The 19,514-nt window shown below is 50.4% G+C and overlaps 1 protein-coding gene across 4 annotated transcripts in view; it reads right to left on the minus strand.

Moving 5' to 3' along the window:
* LOC135896393 (ribosomal protein S6 kinase alpha-5-like) overlaps positions 1–19,514 on the minus strand; it is a 342,214-nt gene that overhangs the window by 44,088 nt on the left and 278,612 nt on the right. For all 4 annotated transcript variants that reach the window (XM_065424774.2, XM_065424777.2, XM_065424776.2 and 1 more), the window contains exon 2: positions 1,997–2,065. In XM_065424774.2, coding sequence (XP_065280846.1) covers positions 1,997–2,065 — 69 coding nt within the window. The remainder of the gene's footprint in view (positions 1–1,996; positions 2,066–19,514) is intronic.

Consider the following 19,514-nt stretch of genomic DNA (forward strand, 5'->3'; position numbering starts at 1 on the left):
ATGCAGTAGAGAGTCTTACATAAGGAGGTGCAATCACAATTCGAAGCCGTTAGTGTTACCAAACTAAAAACTCCGCGATAGTCAACGAAACGCGCAAGCCTGCAATTTCCGAAGCCCGTCTTATACCCCTCGCAGACTTCACGCCAAAATATCCGCAAACTTTTGAACGGATAACTCAACGCCTGGTCCGCCCCTCCCTGTTCCAAAGACTGGGCTGATGCCAACCCTTCCCCAGCCGGTTGTTTGGTGTTCAATTAAGCCGAGACGGGAGCAGCTGGCGCACGTGGCTCCACCACGCGGTAGCCACAGCGTAAAAAGAGAGTGTCTGTGACGCCGCGACGAAGTCTACAGAGCGTTCGAACGAATGTTCGCGAGGGAAAGCCACTTCGGGAGCTTCCAAATTCCGCATTCGGTCGGTCCGGGCGCAGCCGCTTCGTCCTGCAACGGACAGGTGGCGCTGCGGGCGTATTGTGTGTCCTCGTCAAGCTTCGCTCGGCTTCTCTATCCACGCTCGCTCGCTCGCTCGCAGCAACCACTGAAGCGAATGGGATAAAGTAGGACAGCGGAGGGCGCCGTGGAAAAGTGCCGCTATGAGAGGAAAGAAAGAAAGAAAGAAAGAAAAAAGAAACGAAAAGAAAGCCAGGAAAGAATGAGCGAAAGTACAGCACGGCCTTTTCCCCCGCTGTGACGAAGCAACAGCTGTCAGCAATACGTGCCCGTTTTTGATACTTCCTTTATGTAGCCGCATACGTATATGCTCTAAGTGGCGTGTCCTGCGGTAAGCGTAAGATGACGTCGCTGTCAGGTTGGGCCCGCATCCCGTCTTCCTCGTGCAAACAACAACGAAAAAACAAGAAGGAAAAAAAGAAAGAAGCAGGGGGAGGGGTGATAGCTCCTGCTCGGCAAATAATTGGCTCGCCATTGGACACGCTCTTCTTGCTTCTGTAAACCAGGCCGTTGCGCGTAGCACGGAAAACGCGACGAAAAGGAAACCTGTATGAGTTTATGTTCTATCTGGCTACTTCGCCGTGTGATAAAATGCAATTTGCTCGTTGAGCTTTTTTTTTCTTCTGTATTTTCTTTTCGTTTCTCTCTCAGTTTTCTTTTTTACATGTTTTGTAGACTATCGTTTTTTTTTGAAATATTTTGTAGCCTCATTTTTTTCTCATTTAGTCATACTTTCTCTCTATGAAAATGTATTCGATTATTCAAAGCAGCGCTCCTATGGAGGCGCCCTCTGAGCGGTCGCTTACGCTACACTGACTGTGACTGACTGCCTATGACAGTCTGAGTACCCGCGACTGACTGGCTGTGACTGCCCATGACTGACTGACCGACTGACTGCCTATGACTCACTGACTACTTGTGACCTTACTGATGTGTACACAGGGTGTCCCAACTACCATGCACTATGAAGCACATATTGAGAAATAGAAAGCAGTATCCAGAGTATTTTATGTTTCTCTACAATTTTCTCATTGATACTTTTAATATAATTACGATATTTGTGAAGTCTATAAATTATTAGGACTAGTAGTGCAATTAGGCGGAACGCAAAACATAATCTGAGCATCTCCAAACGACGGCAAACAACATTACCTTGGTTCTGTCCAGCTACGTGGCATTTTCATATTTTAAAATCTTGATGCATGACAGTTGGGACCCCCTGCATATGAAACTGAACTCGCACTGGTTCATGTGGAAATCTGAAGTTCACTATGCATTGAACGTGCTTTCGCAAATCCATTTAGACTCGAATGACGTTCGTTTTTTGTTTTTGTTTATTCCTCTAGTATCATCTAAATTTAGAGCAACTGCAAAAAAGACAGAGCATTACAGAAGTCCCCAAGAGATCGCGGTTTAGTACAACCGTGCAATCATCGCACCAATATGTACAGAAAACCTAATGGTGAAAGTCAAGCGCCTCTCGTGGCGGTCGACGTGACCTAAGGCGCCCGTGTGCAAAGTGAAATCAGTGAGTGTTTCCAAAACTCACCTCCCGTGCCAAGAACGCGTAGAAGCTCGAAGTTGGACATGTCCACTTTGCCATGGCCAGCGAGGTTGACTGCAAATTAGAAAAAAAAGAAAGACGGAAAAGCTCCTTAGTGAAAGTCGTTCGTCAGCCAACAAGAGCATCCCATTTCACTTGGCACTAATTACAACTTGCGAGCAGGAAACAAAAATGAAAGAAGGGGCGGCAATGTTTCAAGACCGGGCATTTGAGCGGAGGTGGGGACATTCTTGTCACGAACATGACTTCGGTCAAGGACGCACAAGGAAAAGATTCAAAAAATAATAATAAATAAAGGAAACCGTCAAGAGAGTAGACTTGACTTGTGACGACACTCAATGTTCGTAATTCGGAGATAAAGCCCTAAGGTTCTCACGAGCTTGCTTTGGGCTTCCCTCGCGTAACATCAGAGACCGTGCACATCTTTGATGAAAAAGAAGGTTTCTTCAGATGGGCGCTTTATTCTCACTGGCGGCATTTTCGGCAAACGCCGGGTATGTGCACACAAAGAATGGTCGCCCTATTACACGATTGCTCCCGAGATTCGGACGCGGCCTTGAAAACAAAGAAAAAGGCGGCAGCCGTCAGCGGAGGTCATGATAAGATAATCGCAACCTCGGAAGCAAACTACTATAAGCTGAGTACGAGGAAGTCTCCGCAACTTTGGAGCCATTACGCCTGATGGACAGAGCGGCGACGAAACGACCTTATATTGAGATGATTGCAACGCACAAAGGTTTCGTACATAGAAGAATAAGCGCACTTAGAGGCCGTTGAAGTTAAGGCTTCCCGGAACGCTGTCGATTAGTCGCTTCGAGTCCTCCAGCTCTATAAGAAGTTAATCCGCAGCTTTGAGAATTAATCGCTTGGTTGATCAGCGACGCAGTTGCGGAGATAATCGTTCGTGTCTTCGTCCGCGAATTTCGCATGAATACGGTGCTATATAGGAGACGAAATTACGAGAAAGTGGAAGAATTGGGCAGACGAAATGGAGCGTGGAACAGACGACGCTGGGCAGACGACGTTGCGCGGAACAGACGACGCGTGGTCCATCAGAGTTTTAAAAAAATGGATGGCAACGTAGAACAGACGACACTGCGCAGAACAGACGACATGGTGCTGCACGGAATAAGAAAAGAGGTGGCAACGTAGACCAGACAGTACCGTACAGACTACATTGCGCAGGAACAGATGACACGCTGGTCGACCAGAGTAGCGTAATGTAAGGCAGAAGCTGAGGAAAACGTCGTCGGCGAGTACGAGAATAGGATGGAGAAGTAGGGTTATGGAGATTCGTTAAGCTGGCGTGGAAACAGGCGTGACTGGTGGGAGCATTAGCAAAAAGAACTAGGCTTAACTAGGCTGGTGATGATCATGACAACAACGGTCATGAAGACGCATAACGAGTAACGCGCAATGTACATAGCTCACGCACAAGCGGAAGTATTGCAGGCGGCAGCCCTGTTCCCGAGTAGTTTTAAATTAAATTAAATTACATTATGGCGTTTAACGTGTCAAAACCACTTACTGATTATGAGGCACGCCGTAGTGGAGGACTCCGGAAATTTCGACAACCTGGGGTTCTTTAACGTGCGCCTAAATCTAAGTACACGGGTGTTTTCGCATTTCGCCCCCATCGAAATGCGGCCGCCGTGGCCGGGATCCCGAGTCATTTTGTCGACGGCCATTCGACGACGGCCCAGGCGAGACCAACAACAAGCGTTTTCTTCGGGAAAGTCCGCCTCTTTCAATTCCGATCAAGCGCCTTCCTTTGAATAGCATGTCGCTTTCTTTCCGCTTTCGCCTATGCTTCCTTAATTCAGGGCTACGTCAAGTTATCCTTCGCAGAAGGGCATGCGCCGAGTTACCTTGTAATACATCGCCGAAAGAAGCAGGAAAGACGTGCGAGGCCGTGAAAGCCAACGCGCAGGCGTATAATTCAACGCCGTTCTATGCTCGGCGATGGCAGATACTTCATTATCTCCTTCACCATCTCTCTCTCTCTCTCTCTCTCTCTCTCTCTCTCTCTCTCTCTCTCTCCTTAATTACGCTTTCTCTTTGATGCATTGTAGAAAGTTCCGGGAAAGCACGACCACTTCGGTCTTACAGCGCACGCAGTTATGATGCAAACCAAGCGCAGCGTTTCACGGGGCCGCACTCGCTATAACTGCTGGGCTGAAATTCAACCGGTTATCCGCAGATAAAGCACAGCGGAAGTTGCAGCAACTGAACATCATAAGACCAGCAATAGGTTTGCGACGGGTATTTGATTGAACACACGGCTTATCTCTCTAGTTTAAAGCACACTAAGGCATGCCCTATCCTGTCAGAGAGAGAGAGAGACATTCAACAAAGCTATCTCTTTCTCTCTCTCTCTCTCTCTCTCTCTCTCACTGTGTGTTGGAGTACGCGAACCTATCGACTTGCGACATGGTGGGAACCAACGACACCGATTGCATTGTTTGCGGGTGCGTCCAGAGCACAGAACAAGTGTTCGCGATGGTGCTAAACTCTGGCTACTTAATTATAACCGCACTCCTTAGCTCACGCAAAGAGCGCCAGAACAGGTGCGTTCAACATTAAAGACAGCATGTATAGTTAAACTATATTAGGTTAGGTTCCGCACAGTGGACCATCAACTGGGAAAAAAATGAGCCAGCAGACATCCGTTCGCCGTTAATAAAGACAACAGATAAGGTTAGGCTAGGCTAAATAAAGTTGGGTTGCGCAGTCGTGCCCCTTTTTGCTACAGCCTTCACGCGGCGAAACGTCGAAATGCAAAATGCACCAGCATGCACGCGTTCGCCAATATTAAAGATGGGATAGGTTAGGTGAGGTTATAGCCCGCGCAACCTCGGCTGGGCTAATATGTTCGCAAGGACTGCCTCGAATCGCCCTCCCCGTTGCCAAGGCGACCGATGGCTGCCGGCCCGACGCCGTGTCCACTGTTGCTAAACATGACGCGCGCGCGCGACGACCGTGTCCCTCCTTCACACGGAAACAATCCCCCAATAAGACGGCAGGCGGCCCATTCGGCGAAAACGACACTGCGTCTGGAAACACACACACAGAAGTAAGCGAAGAAAAAAGAAAGGAAGTTTTTTTTTTTTTTTTTTCTCGGGGCAACTGCATGACCGACTTCCCAAGTCCCCAGCGACCGCGCGGGCCCCACTGCGCCGCGACCGGCCGACCGAGCAAGTCGGATATGAAGACGAACGACAAGCCGCTTCTTCACGAGGCGCCGCCGGGCAGAGGCAATCTAACGAGGGCCCAGAAGTAGGAGACGAACCGCCCCGCCTCCTGATGGGGAGATGTGGAACGAACGAAAGCGAGGTTGAATGAGTAAAGAGCAAGGCGCAAAAAGACCAGGGCTGAAGAATGAAGTGCTTGCTGAAGCAGCCTGCTAGTCAGCAGAGCTTCCTTACGCCCCCCCCCCTTCCCTCTCGCCCACATTTTCACAAATAATTACTTCTTGCTTGCATTCGCTCGTTCTCTCCATACGTTCTTCATTCATTCGTCCATTATTTCATTCACCTCGCGTTCTCTTCCGTCTTCTTCTAACCTTCTTCAATTGGTTCACTTCTTCCGTTTCTTTGTTCGCTTTTCTTTCCCGGATGTTCCCTCGGTTCCCTGCATCCGTTCCTTATTTCTGCTACCTATACACCCACGCGCGATTCTTGCGGAACCGAAGGTACTAGTGTAGACCTCCTGGGCCCTTCCTTTGTTCACGTGCTACCCTCTCCAAACACCCTTGAACGGGCTGGAGTCGAGACCGTTTTTCAGAAGCGAACATTCTTGGACTATGGCTGCAAGCGTCAATGGCGCTGAAAGCAATGCGGGCGTCGTTACAGTGCAAACAAGTCGACAGGTAGGTCTCTGTGAGCGCTTATAGACTTCGGTGCGCAACTTCCCAAGCGTGCACGCAACTATTATCACTTTTTTTCGCTCCTTCCTTCTTTCCCCACTTCCGCCCCGTTACACGCCCTTTCACCGCAGTGCAGGGTAACAAACCGCAGACGTGCGGTTGGTTTAACCTCGCTGCCTTTCCTCGCCTGCCTCTCTCTTTCCTTCTCGATATCCTCCTCCACTTATCACGCTGCAACGCCGACGCCCCCTCCTTCTGCCGTTATCGCCACTTTCCCTTTGAATACGCGCGGGCTCAAGCGACAAAAGCGCTGCCGAGAAGTGCTTTCCCGCGCCGTCTTGCAGGGGCCGAGCAACCGAGCCAAGCCAAGCCAAGCCGGTACCTCGTAAGTGAAGTGCGCAATCGCGCAAGCACTCCCGTTTCGTGAGGAACCGCGCTTTAAGAAAGCGCTTCGCCCTCGTTGCCCATGGTTGCCTGTTGATGCGGCGAAGCGGGGGGGCGTTGGTGGTTGCGGGCCCCCGCCACCAAGGAAGTGAACAACGCATCGCTGATGCCGCTTCAGCGAGCACAGAGCCGCTGGGAAATAAAAAAGAAGGGACGAAAGAAAGAGAGAAAAGTGTGCCATTCGGTGAAGGAGACTCTTGTCTTCGTTCTTTCGATGCGGGGCTGACCGACCGACTAAAGTGTGGATGCCGGTGCTAGGCACGCATGCAGGCGTGTTCACGGCGGTGAGAAGAAACACAAAAAACAAAAACGGAGAAAATCGCCGCGCGAGCCGCCCGCGTAGAAAACAAAACCCGCGTAGCGGCGCTGGTGTCTCACGGGAGAAAGCAGACGACAAATTGAGAACGGGAGGAAGAAGGACGGCGAAAAGCAGACGTATATATATAAAAAAAAAGAAACCACGGCCTCTAAGATCGGCGCCGTTCGATCACAGACGCCGTAGTGAAGGGACGAAGAATGTCGGAAAAAAAAAAAACACTATACACGTGAATAAATGAGCAAGTGGTCAGCTCACGGAGAATAAGACGAAAGGCTGGCCGATTTTCATGTGAAATGTGAATACGCGGGCGAAATGAGGAAGGAGGAAGAAACAGCGGAATGAAAGCAAGGAGGCGGGGAGGATTAAAATGACGGCTTCGAGGAAACGCGCTTGAACAGCGAAAGTTCGTACCTTTAGCCTCCTCTCTTCCTCCCATCGCGGCCCTCTCCCTTTTCTGCTTTTTCTTCGCAAGAAGGAGACGAAATCAAGAAACAAGAAATGGGCAAGCGTACGCACGCGAACCGGCAGTACAACTGGCGCGACCAATAAATACGACGCTCCAAATTTTCTCATTCTCTCTCTGTCTCTCTTTAATCTTGGCAATACTGACGGCAGAAGTCCAAATTGTCGCTGCACCAGTAGTTTTTCTTACTTTCTTTTTTTTTCATTCGGTTTTCTTCGCAAAACCAATTACCGGCTTTCCGCGCGTCCCACCACACCGCAAGGTTTGAGGTCTATTCAATTCAGTCCAAGTTTCTCCGCACCTTCTGCACTTGTTAACGGCGCACTCCCGTGCTCGAATCGAACGGGGTGCAAAGGAAAGGTGCCACCCGCGGGGCAGTGGAACCCTCGAACCTCACAGGGGGGGCATGGCATGCAACCCGGCACACCACACAACTGGCACCACCTGCACCTTTTCTGAATCGAACAAAGATTCGGTAAAGATAGCAGACGAAACAAATAACACGCGAGGCCAACTAAACGACGACGACGACGAAAACCGCGAGTTCCTTCTTTTTTTCTCTCTCTTTCTTTTTTATCCAAACGTTGCCCTTCGCGAAAAAGAAAGAGAAAAAGAAAGAGCGGGGAAAGCTCGCCGAAGTGACGTGAACGGATCGCGAAGAGAGCAAGAGCAAAGGCGCTCACGTGCGTACAGACGTGCGTCCAACTCGTGTCCAACGCACGAACGCCGTCCCGGCCAAGAAAACAAACAAACAAACGAACAAAAAAAAAGTTCACGAGCGACGCTCCTATTTCGTATACGGAAGTCCTGTCGCGCGCTGCGCGCCAATGCCTGCGCGCGTCTGCGTGTGTGTGCGCGTGCCCAAGGGAGCATGCGCACCGTACACGGCCAGGTCACGTGTGTGCCAGCGTCGTTAGCCTTGGTGAAAGGCCCGGATAGAGACACCGAAAAAGAACTCGCAGCGCGGCTTTGGCAAGGATGGCTCCAAGTTATAGCTGCCTGCGCCCGGCTATATATCGGTTGCGAGCGGGCTCTCCCAAGCGGCCTCCGCATGGAGGAAGAGGGGTAGGGGGGAGAGGGGATGAGGAGAGAGGGGAAGGGGGGCAAACCACATGCGTGGGGGTGGCGCGTGCCACTTTGACGCGCCTGAGCGCGCCTTCGCGCAGCTGGCACTGCCAACCAGTCGCGGAAGTTGGGCGCACCTCAGTGAAGTCGACAAATCGGCGCTAGTTGGTGATTGAAAAAACGATGGCGGCACTGGAAGTACAACGCAAAGAAGAGAGTGAACGCAACCGTAGTATATAGCTGGACGTCGATTAAAATATTTGACCAGATTTAATCGCAAAACCCCTTTAAGCCTCCCCCGCCCCCGCCCCCCCCCCCCTAGTCGAAGTTGCGTCTAATGTTGGCGACACTTTCGCAGTTAGTGGGCTTGTCAGGCCTATCACCGCATTCAAACGCGATAAGTACAGCTGTGGAGCCAAGGAAGCTTGAAGTTCTGCGGCAGTCTCATTACAAATCGCGCGAGCCTCCTACCGTGTCCTCGTACTTGTTCGTACTGCTTCCACAGGTAGTGCACAGGCAAAACCCGTAAGCTTTCCAAAAGGTCAATCGTTATCACTTAGACACTACCCCCACAGTTTTCAATTCTTCACTGCAATAACTATTACAACCCCCCCCCCCCCGAACGAAAATGTTTCTCATCTAAGTCGTCGTGGTTAAAAAGAAACGTTAGAAGAGGGCGCTATTAGCGCGGCCGCAAACGTATCCTGCAATGCGTGATCAGCTGTGATAACGTTCTAGGATAAGCTGCAGACACATCGGCACAGAAGATGACATTAACGAGCTAATGCGTTAAATTTTAATGCCATTAGCGCGATGCCACAGGAAAAAACCTAATGTCATTTGTCGTTATGTCATTCGTTATCCAATGAGGTCGCCGTAACTCATTCGGCTGAGAGATGAGCACTCTCGACGTCATTGTAGCCTGCGCAGTGCATAGTACAACTGAAGTATTTGAAACCGCGTCTCTCGCGTTAAAAAAAAAAAGTTAACTTGTACATAACTTTAAGCTATACATCACTTTTCTCAGGAGTTGCACTCGACGAACTTCCTCAAGTCGACGCCGCGACGGCTTCGACGGGGCCGTCGCCATTTTGATTTTTACCTTGCAATATTTGACACGCAATGGCCGAAAGGTACCACGGTTGTAGAAAAGACAGCAACAAACTCAAGCTAACTCGTACGCTTATATTTCTTTACATTTTTCGCTATTCGTGAATGAGGATTAGGCTCGCAAACACCTATTTAACGGTTTTTATGCGAAGCATATTACGAGAGCTCAACCCAGCTCCTCAGGCGCGGCGGTGTCGCCTTCAATACCACGTGACACCGTGACGTCACGACAGAGGAGGAACGGGGCTCCAACTCGCGCCGTCGCTCGCGGCGTCGCCCCCCGCATCGGACGCGGTGAGGGTCGAGCAACGCAGCGTTCGGCGCGACAACGATTTATTCATGAAATGCAACGCCGCAGACACCGACACCAACGACACCGGCTTTTCTGCGACACGAGCTCCTTAACGCTGTCGCGTTAAAATAAAGGCTAGTATGCTTCGCATCCTGGGCGTAACCTTAGCTAAGCCACAGCCATTTTTTTTTTAGTGTTCTAAAATTTACGACTTCCAAAAAGGCGCTGTCATCGACATCATCGCGTCATGTGTCATTAAATGTGTGCACGTGGCAGCGCCACCGAAGAAAGAAAAAAATTACATTAAGGAACTTGGGGCGTTAACGAATGAATGTCTTTTCTTTTGTTGTTGTTACCCGTCACTTCAAAGGTTCGCTGCACGCAACTAAAGTGGCGCGCGGAAAGCTCGCCTGCGCCGCGTCCTTCTGTTACCGCGTTTTTACGGCGGCGTGCCCGGGGAGGCCATATCCCGACGGCGGTCTGGCGGAAACGCACGCGCGCCGGCATAAAAACCTTTATTAGCCGGACTTAAACGGCGCACAAAACGAGCGGGGCAGCGCCGCCGGCGACGTCGGACTTGATCGCGCGCCAACAGTCGAGCTACTAGACTTGCGCGTATACGCGAAGAATGAAAACCGCCACGCGCCCATGCATGGCTTTGCATCGGCATCTGGCTTGCCAACGGGGCGAGTGGCTTACGCGAACGGTGGTAATGCGCTTTGAAACACGACATGAGCGGACCTAATGCGTCAGTCTATAGACCCTCTCGCCTATTACTGTTGAGAGCTGGTATCAGTCGGTACGGGGACGGGGTTTCGGCGACCTTCAACAGAGACTGCTTGGAGCTCGAACCTGCAGGTTAGCCATCGAAGAGCGCTAGGCAGGGAAGACGCGGTGTTGTAAAAAACGATGAAGGAAGTTTAATACATCGTTACGGGTGAGCAGTGCACTCCAAGACCAAAGAAAAGCACAGAAACGTTCGGCGTGCGGGCTCCAACATGCACGAGCAGAGGAGTTGTCCACGTGGTGTCTCGCTGGCCTTCTTATACCCTACACCGTCAGGGAAACCTCATTCTCGTTTGCTCCCTGGTGGAGGGCCTTGTCGGCACACTGGTCGGCCCACACAGAGGAAATTCGGAGAGAACCCACTCACTCGTGTAGTAGTGGTGGGGGGGCGTAGGTCACGTCGGGTCAACACATTGGTGAACCACCCACACAGAGGAATTCGGAAGAGAAACCACTCCCTAGCGTAGAGGGGTTGAGCGTAGGACAAAGGAGAGCAGGATTCGCACTGGTGCATAATCCCGTCGCACAAACACGATGGACAAGTCTTTTTCAAGTAGACGAGCGTAACGAACCGTAACCTTACGAACACAGGGCCTAGAAGGCTTCCGGCTTCGCCCACTCAAGTAACCCGCTAAATTTAGCCATCAAAAATGATGAGGGCGAGAAGCAGGAGCTGTCCATACTTAGCGATATACTTTCTAGTACATTGGGCCCTTTCTCCCCTCCTCTTTTATGTGACAACCCTTCCTCGACCCTTGTCAACCTTTTAGCAGTCCTGGCGTTCGTGTTGTCTTTCTCTCCTCGTCCGTGTCCAAATGTGCGCTGGAACTATGTCTCATAATGCTAATCATAACCAACTAGCCCAGCTGACCGTACTTAGCCCAACAAGAGGTGCTTTTATGGTCGCCGTAGTGTCGTCCGTCTTGAGCCGGCGATCACGATCATTCCACGCCCGAGAATCCGCGACTCTTCTCTGAGCCGTGACCGCGCGCATGTACGCAAGGCGCACGCAAGAGGGACGCAGGAGTGACGGTCAAACGTCGTCGTCGTCGCCACGGAAAGTGGGTCGCCTTCGAGGACGTTATAGGATTTACGAGTACGTGGTCTACAGGCGCACTCGCGCATTTGTGTACGTGTGCGCAAGAGCCGGGCTGGCGAAAGCGACACAAAAAAAGAGAAAAAGATGGCGGAAGTTACAGAACTCCTAGCGAACCGTCGTTTCCTCCTCCCAGAATGCGCTGCGGTTGCGTGGTGACGGTGGGATAAGAAAACGGGAGGAGGAGGAGGAGGAGGAGGAGGAGGAGGGGGGCGTGCGCAAGAAAGACGCCAGCACTCTGCGGAATTTCTTTTTTTTTTTCCCGGTATATACGCAACCGAGACCGTAGCCACGCCAACTTCCCGTACCTCGATAAACGCAGTTTGGTTGCTACGGGACAGTTCTCAGTTTTATTGTTTTTTTTGGGGGGAAGGGGGGGGACGAAGTACGCGGGAAGTCACTGAGGCGCAAACTCGTTAAATACGCACGGAGCAAGGGTAAATTCCTTAGGGATCTCTGCGCGCAGCTTTTTCGAATAGACAGGCATTACAATTTTGGGTCACAATTTAACAGATTCGCGAGTCTGTACTGCACCCCTCAAACATCTTTTGACACAGCATTCTAACAACAAAAGAGGTCAATTTCGACCACCTGGGGTCCTTGGACGTACGCGTAAGTAAGTACACAAGCGTTTCCGAATCGTGGCCCCCGTCCATCTGACTGCGCCCACCGCGGGCGGCATTCGAACCCGGGACCTCATGGTCAGCAGCACATGCAAACGCCACAGCCACTGGAGCCGACCACGGCGTGCAACGGGGCTATCGACAGTATAAGGCCGCTATGCACGCGTCTACGCACCTAAAAAGGAGTCCGCGCCATCTGTCGGACGCAAGATGCAGTCGTGCCGTTAAAACATGGCCTCCGAGATCACCCCCGAACGCTCGCGGAGGTGTTCTCGGAGGCCATGCTTCGTAGCTACAGCGGAAGCCGGCAACCGAGAGAGGCGTGCGTCTCCTCTTTAGTAGAGTGTATACCTGGCGAGAAGCGAAGCGCGCACACACTTTCTGCGAGACTGATGCAATGGACGCGAGAAGACGACAACGCCGAAGCGGCGCGCGAGACTCGTGACCCCGTTTCGTCGACGGCTCGTGACAAGCCGGGCGCTCTCGCTTCCCCAGCGAGTCCTTTTAGCGCGAAGTCGTCAGCGGGCCCGGCCCCACTCTGGAACAGCTTGGCCTGCATTCCCGCCGCCGCCGCCGCCCGCAGTGCAAGAAAGCGCCGGAGGGTGGCGCGTCGGACGGGAAGATGGCAGCGAGAGGCGATTGGAAGATTGGTGAAAGAAAAGTAGGGAAACGACGAAAAAAAAAACAACGGACAAGTACAAAAGCAAAGTTCGCAATGGTTGGTCAGAAAATTTGGCCGTGGCAGTTCATAGACTTCTTTTTTTTTTTAAACCTAGGTAGGACATTATGCAGTATAACAGCAAGAGCTTTTGGGGCAACCAGCCCGCCCGCTCCAAAGGGGACGCTCATAACATCCATCCATTCAATCATCCATGGCAGAGCGGCAAGCCGCTAACAACCGCTGGAAGAAGCCGCGTAGCTTCGCCCTTCTTTAACGGGTAAAATGCATGTGCGTTAGAATCGTCCGATGTGCCGGAGGCTTGTCGGAAAAAAAAAAGAAAGATGGCTGCTCCATTTGGGTTGAACGTTGTGGGTGACGAAACTTGTCGGAACGTGCTGTGACCTGGTGGGGACCCTTGTTGGAGCCTGTTGGAAGCTTTGTTGCAGCGTTTCGTTCACACCTAGCTAAAAAAAAAAAAACTTGTTGGAACGTGTTGGAACGTGTTGCGAGCTGTGTTGGAGCCTGATCGCACCTTGTCGGGACGCGTTTATGACGTGTTGGAACTTGTTACGAGCTCTTGGAAGCTCGTACCTCGGTACCTCGCTTCACAAAGCGAACAAATGGCTCAAATGTGGAGCATCATGGGTGCGTCGTTGCGAACAAAAAGAAAAGGCAGCAGCTTTCCTGACTCACAGAGCGTAGTAATTCGTACTTTGCACTCGACCATGGACAATTAAAGAAAACTGCTAATAAATAGTTGCATTCCGTCATTTCAAAAAAAAAAAAGCCCATTCGACCAAATTCGTACAGGATGTCGGACTTGGGTTTCTAAACTATATGCGAGCTTCGTTTGAACCCAAGAGCGGCGAATTCGCGTTTTTTCCCCCCAAAACAGAAAATTGGTAGAGAAAATTGGTAGAAAGAGAGAGAGAGAGAGGGAGAAAATAAATAAACAAGCGAAATACGTCCGCACTGATCTTGAGCAACGCAATCACGAACAATCGGGCATGCCTTCGAATAGGAATGCCTTTTTTGTTTTGAATGCCTTGTTTTTTCGGGTACCTCCGACGAGCGGGAACCGCTAAACGTAAACCGAGCGCCCACGGGATCACTGGCGCGTGCTCTCCTTGGGGGAAACACGTGGTATCGCATCCTTGGTGCGCGTGCGGCCCGGGGGGGGGGGGTGGAGGGGGCTTGGCGTTACTGTTGCTTTCGGCTCCCCTAGCCTCCCCCCCCCCCTTCCGCTCTCCGCTCCTTGAGACTATTATTAGCTCCTTCCTCTTTGCCCGAACTGCAACTCATAGGCACGCGGGGCCCATACCCGTGAATCGCATTTTTTATTTTCCCTTCTCCTTCTCTCTCTCTCTCGAGGCGCTGCAGAGGCTTCGGCGAAGCCAAAACGCGCACGTAGAAAGACCGCGGCAAGGACGTCGCCTCCGTCGTCGCTCATTTCCCGCTTGCCTTTACGTAACGCGCGCTGGCACTGTTTTGTAGGACACCTTCAGCTTGCACCGGTGATCAAAGATTATTATTATTATTATTATTATTATTATTATTATTATTATTATTATTATTATTATTATTATTATTTACTTATCTATCTATTTATATATTTATTTATATTCATTTCATTTTCTCCCTGTATTTGTATATCAACATGTCTTTTTTTTTTAACCCGAGCGCCAGCACTCACGCTTTAGGGTTGTGTTCTAGAGCACGGTAAATAAAAAAAATCGATCGATTGATTGATTGAATGATTGATTGATTAAGTTCGTATACATAAGAAACGATGACAGAGAGGAACTTGGGGCAGAGATAACAGCGTTGTGCGTCATCTCCTATCCCTCTTCCCTCTGTCTATCTCTCTGTAATTGATTTTTTTTTTGCTCTACCTCATTATTTCATTACCAACATAATGTAGCGATCCGCAGCCCATAACACACAAAGCACAGTTGTCAGCTAAGGTTGCGTCGCAGCAGACGCGCGATTTCGTATTTATTTTTTTTAAATTTTTTTCTCTTGAATTTCGCGTGACCTTCGGCCATTTTTGATCGAGACTTCCGCGGTTACTACGCTTGAATGAGTCAGCACGCTGAATGGTTCCAAAAGTTTCGGGACTGACTGTAGATTGTTGCGTCACCTGTCCGCGCGAAACGGAAAGAAAGAAACAGCTAGGGCAAATAACGCTTTCTGACAGATGGCTGTCTATTTTCGTAGCTCAGTAGCTGCCAGTCCGCTGGCTCCTCCCGAAAATAGACCACCACGGATGGTCGGATTTGGAAGCTCAGTTTCACAAGTTGCTTTAGTTTAGCTCCGTTTTACGAGTTGCTTGTTGTACCAGAAGCGTGCCGGCGTGGTTATTGTGAGCCTCTCTGGTGCGTTTTCAATCCCTTTCATGGGCAACAATCGGCAAGTTAACGAAGTCTCAAAAGATCCAATCCCGAATTCAAAGGGGCGGGCGAACAACCACGAAAAGAACGAGCTCTCAAGTGCGGATTACGGAAAGCGGGCAAACAAGAAAGAAACAAACGAACAGGTGGTTAAGATGCATCTGGTTAAGATGCGAGAAAGATGAGGCTTAGCGAACGCGCACACAACCGCCCAGGCGAACTTCGATTTCATCTTTTTTTATAAATTTTTTCCATTCCCCAAATGAGGTCAGCTTCCACGCTGCCCGCCAGAGCCCTAGTTAGACACCATTAAAACAAAGTTGTCCCTGCTCGCCCAGAACCAGAAGTCGGAAGGCTTGTCCGACGCACTCGCCACAATGAAACAAAATTGCGCGGACCGTAATCTTCGCGAAAACAACAGCAAAAACCAGACGAACGGTGATAAAACGACAGCAGACGACGAAAGAGGGCGCCAGCCTTCACCCCCTTTCCTTTCCCCGACCAGACGTCCTGGTGTCGTCTGCAGACGATGCCCGCCGCAGACGTCGGGACTGCCGTTACTCTGGCACACGCTATAGCCGTTACCTAAGCGCCGCTTCGCAAGCCCCTCCTCCCCCCACTATTTATTTGTTTTGTTTACTTCCGCTCTGCCTTTATTCGCTTTGTTGCCGCTTCCTTTTGTCTACAAGGCACCAGGAAGAGAGATGATGCAGTCGGGCCCACAGAGGGTACGTCCAAAAATAACGCCCTCCAACTTTCTTTCTTTTCCTTTCGGTGCTACTACCATACAGCAGACGGCAATCTGCTTCGCGTCCCTATACTCCTACTAGAGAGCTCCGCCATACTCTCGCCCCGCCCCCCCCCATCTCCCCAATCAATCTCTCCTTGGCGTTTTGTTCTTCGTTCTTTCAATCCTCTTCGAAGATTACATCGCGTCAGGCTTACAGCAGACAGCATACACTTCCCTTCCCACAACTCCCCTCACACTCACACACCCCGTACCTTTTTTTGTTTCCCGATGTAGCAGAAGCAGCAATTCAACGCTTCGAACGTCGTCTGCCTGCCAGCCCGTTTGACACAGACGATTGACAAGATGGAGACCGCGAACTGGTTGCAGCGGATGCTGACCGGTTTGCGACGGTATGTTGGGCTTCCCTGTCAACGCCTGTCGCGTGCTTCACGAAAAACTGTCACGAACGTGCTTCCCTGATCCCTTGTCGCTATGCGCGAAAGAGGAGGAAATGTGGCGATGGCTTAAAAAAGCAGGACTAAAAGGAGAACGAGAGGTTACGAAGCAATGCACGCGCACAAAATGAACCCGTGCAAGGTTACGAAACAAGTGTGCTACTAGGGTATAATTGAATTAAACACTTTTATCTAGACTCTTTCTTCCTATTTAGCGTCAGCGAGTGATCGGCTTGTTAATTCATTCGCTTCTTTTTGCAGTTCTTGTTTTTCTCAAACATCTGCCTTGCCACGAATTTTCTACCCGATGAGATGACACCCGACAAAGGCGGACAGCGAGAAACAAAATGGAATTCTCACTGATTCGCACTGCTTTTCTGTCATAGACGATAGTTTGAAATGGTTCCTGGTTGCTTACCCACCAGTCAAGTTGGCATCCCATCACATGTCAACTTGGTTAACAAGGCTACCTTTACTTTACCTAAAATATACTTTATACGTAGTTCATAAAATTAAGATTAAACACATTAAATATAATCAAAATTATCAAATCAAATAGTAGACTGCATACCGGTTTGATTGTTGTGGCCAGCTCGGCTTAATTCTTTGACGCACCGCTAAACATAAGCGTACACGAGCGTTCTTGCTTTCCGTCCACATTGAAGTGCGGCCGCCGCGGCAGGGTGTCGAACCTACAACCTTGTGCTGAGCAGCAGAAGGCCAATGACCTTGAGTCAACACAGCGGATCACACTGTAATTCGACTAAAACGTTGTTTTAATGCTCACGGAGGACTTCGGGCAGTATCGTTAAAGCATATGTTACGTGAACTGCTCCCCCTAAGATACCAATTTCTTCCGTTTTATATTAAAATAGCCGCAGTAGTAAGACTTCTAACTGAAAAGAAAAAAAATAAAGATAACTGACGCGAACTACACTCCGCCTCAATAGTCGTCTGCAGCACTGCCCAAGGTGCGAGGTGTGCACAGGCAACATCCTTGCGCAACAGAATATAGTTCCGGGCGTAACCGTCCGGTTAGCGGCGAGATTAGAATTTTGTTGTTGTTTTTCTTTTTATTTTGCTCGGCACATGATACGTTACAGCGATAAGTGACATGTTAAAACCTTTGCGCGAGCACATCGTACACCGCGAATTCAGCAGACGCCGAGCAGACGACGAGGCGCGGACGAACACATCTCGAGGCACATTCGGCCTTCCGATTGGCTAAGGAGTCCCGTAGCTTCCACGGTGCTGCGAACGACTAGCGAGATGAAGCACAGATCCAATTAAAGAGAAAGAGAAAGCAAAAAAAATGATGCGTTGAACGGATTACGAAGACAGAGAATAAAGGCATACATAATTCATGACTGATCGACCAACCGACTGCTAGACAGGTATAACAGTGCAAAGAATGAAAAGGGAAAGCCGGAAGCACCGTCGACTTTAAGTAGAGCGCGCGAAAAGCAGCGTTCAAGAAAAGACAGCTGACAGCGTTTTTTTTTTTTTTACACCGCGCATTCCTTCGGCGCGCGCCGCGTTTCAGACATGGCGGAAGTGCCGGCACAAGAAGGTTTCGCGAGTGAAGAGCGACGGCAGAGCCGAGCAGAGCGAGCGATCGCATTCCGCTACCGGTCTGCGCAGACCCGGTGAGAACGAACTACAACCTCGCCGTGCAATGCGGTAACGCTTTAAGCGTGCCTGAAAATTGCTTTGGGAGTTACAGAGATGGAGTGTGCGGCCGCCTTGGACCAAATTATATGCGCCACCGCTCTGCAGTTACGTCCTAACTGCGCATATTCAGTTAGGAGACAGAGGTAGTGGTAGAACGGCAAAGGTGGAACGGTAACGCTATGCGAAAATATTCGAGCAGCTCTCTCTTACACGTAGTAGCACGTTACCTTAAAGGCGACGCGCCAATTGACTGAAAAAAAAACAACAACATTTAGCGTCTGCGATTGTCGCGCCACCTAGGAGCGGACGGAGGAAGTGCGCAACGAGCAGTGACGGCACACTGAGACACGTATTTCCATTATGCATCACTTTCATCCATTACCACTGCTACCAAAAATGACTTCTGCCAATGCTTATAGCTGGAAATAGCGGGTGACAGCCATAAAGCAACCCCAGCAACAACACAAATCGAATTTTAAGTACTTTGCCATTGCTTTTGCGCCACTGATTACAGTGTAGTTGGGGTCGACGGAACAGCGAAAAAGAATCGAACTGAGAGCGCTTGTTAGTCGCCACGGACGTTTGGGTCAGACAGAGTTTGGACCGAAGACGCTCGTGGGAAGACAGTTCGTCGCCGTCGCGCCATAAAACCACAATCTCCCTGACGGTCGCAACTAAAATGGGACACGGTTGCAGCTCCTTGATTACGCAGCCGCCGCCTCCGAAGCGCCGCCTTAATGACGTCACGCCTCGCAAAGCAACAAAAGCGAAAGAACGTAACGTTACCAACAAAGGGCGAGGCGGTGCTGCAGGTAACGGAATAGCGACTAAAGAGGCTTGTGACGTGAACAGGAAGAAGCACAGCGTACACAACTGATTTCGAGAGCAACCGAATCCGCCAGCAATAAGGCTTGCAATGAAGCCCCTTAAACTTCGTAAAGTAGCGACACTCTCCTCCTCTGCCTTCACTCTTCCTCGTTTCTCCTCTCTTTCACGCTACCTCCTCGACCGTGGCACCGCCTACACTGCTCGAGCGTTGCAAAGGCGCCAACATGAGCTCCTCGCCACTCCGTAGACTCTTCTCGAGCAAAAATGGCGCTGCAGCAAGGCGCAAGGGCTCACGTGATGCTATTAGGCCAATAGCGACGCGGCGTCTGCCTCGGCTATAGAGCGCGCGAGGAGGAGGCGGCATTCTTCAAAGCGTGGCGCTACACTACGAAGTTTAAGGGGCTTTACTTGCAACGGCTCCATACGCCCTCCATAGCTGATATTGGAATGGCGTATAAATAACTGTCAGCGGGGTTTCTTAACATTCATTTTTGTTTGTTTGTTTGCTTTTTCTTCGATTTTCATGAGCTTTGGCTATCACGAGGATGTTGAATTCCGCGCCGTTAGAGCCTGAACTGTGAACGCGCTCATGGATTTCACGGTCCTTTGCGACGTACCTCATGCGAGGCTGCAGCTGCCAGATGGCTTTTCAGCGATCTTGCGGTTAGTCCGTTCGCAACCAACGCAGCGTGACGAAAGATTCGT

The sequence above is a fragment of the Dermacentor albipictus genome, chromosome 7, assembly GCF_038994185.2.
Source record: "Dermacentor albipictus isolate Rhodes 1998 colony chromosome 7, USDA_Dalb.pri_finalv2, whole genome shotgun sequence".
Lineage (NCBI taxonomy): Eukaryota > Metazoa > Arthropoda > Arachnida > Ixodida > Ixodidae > Dermacentor > Dermacentor albipictus.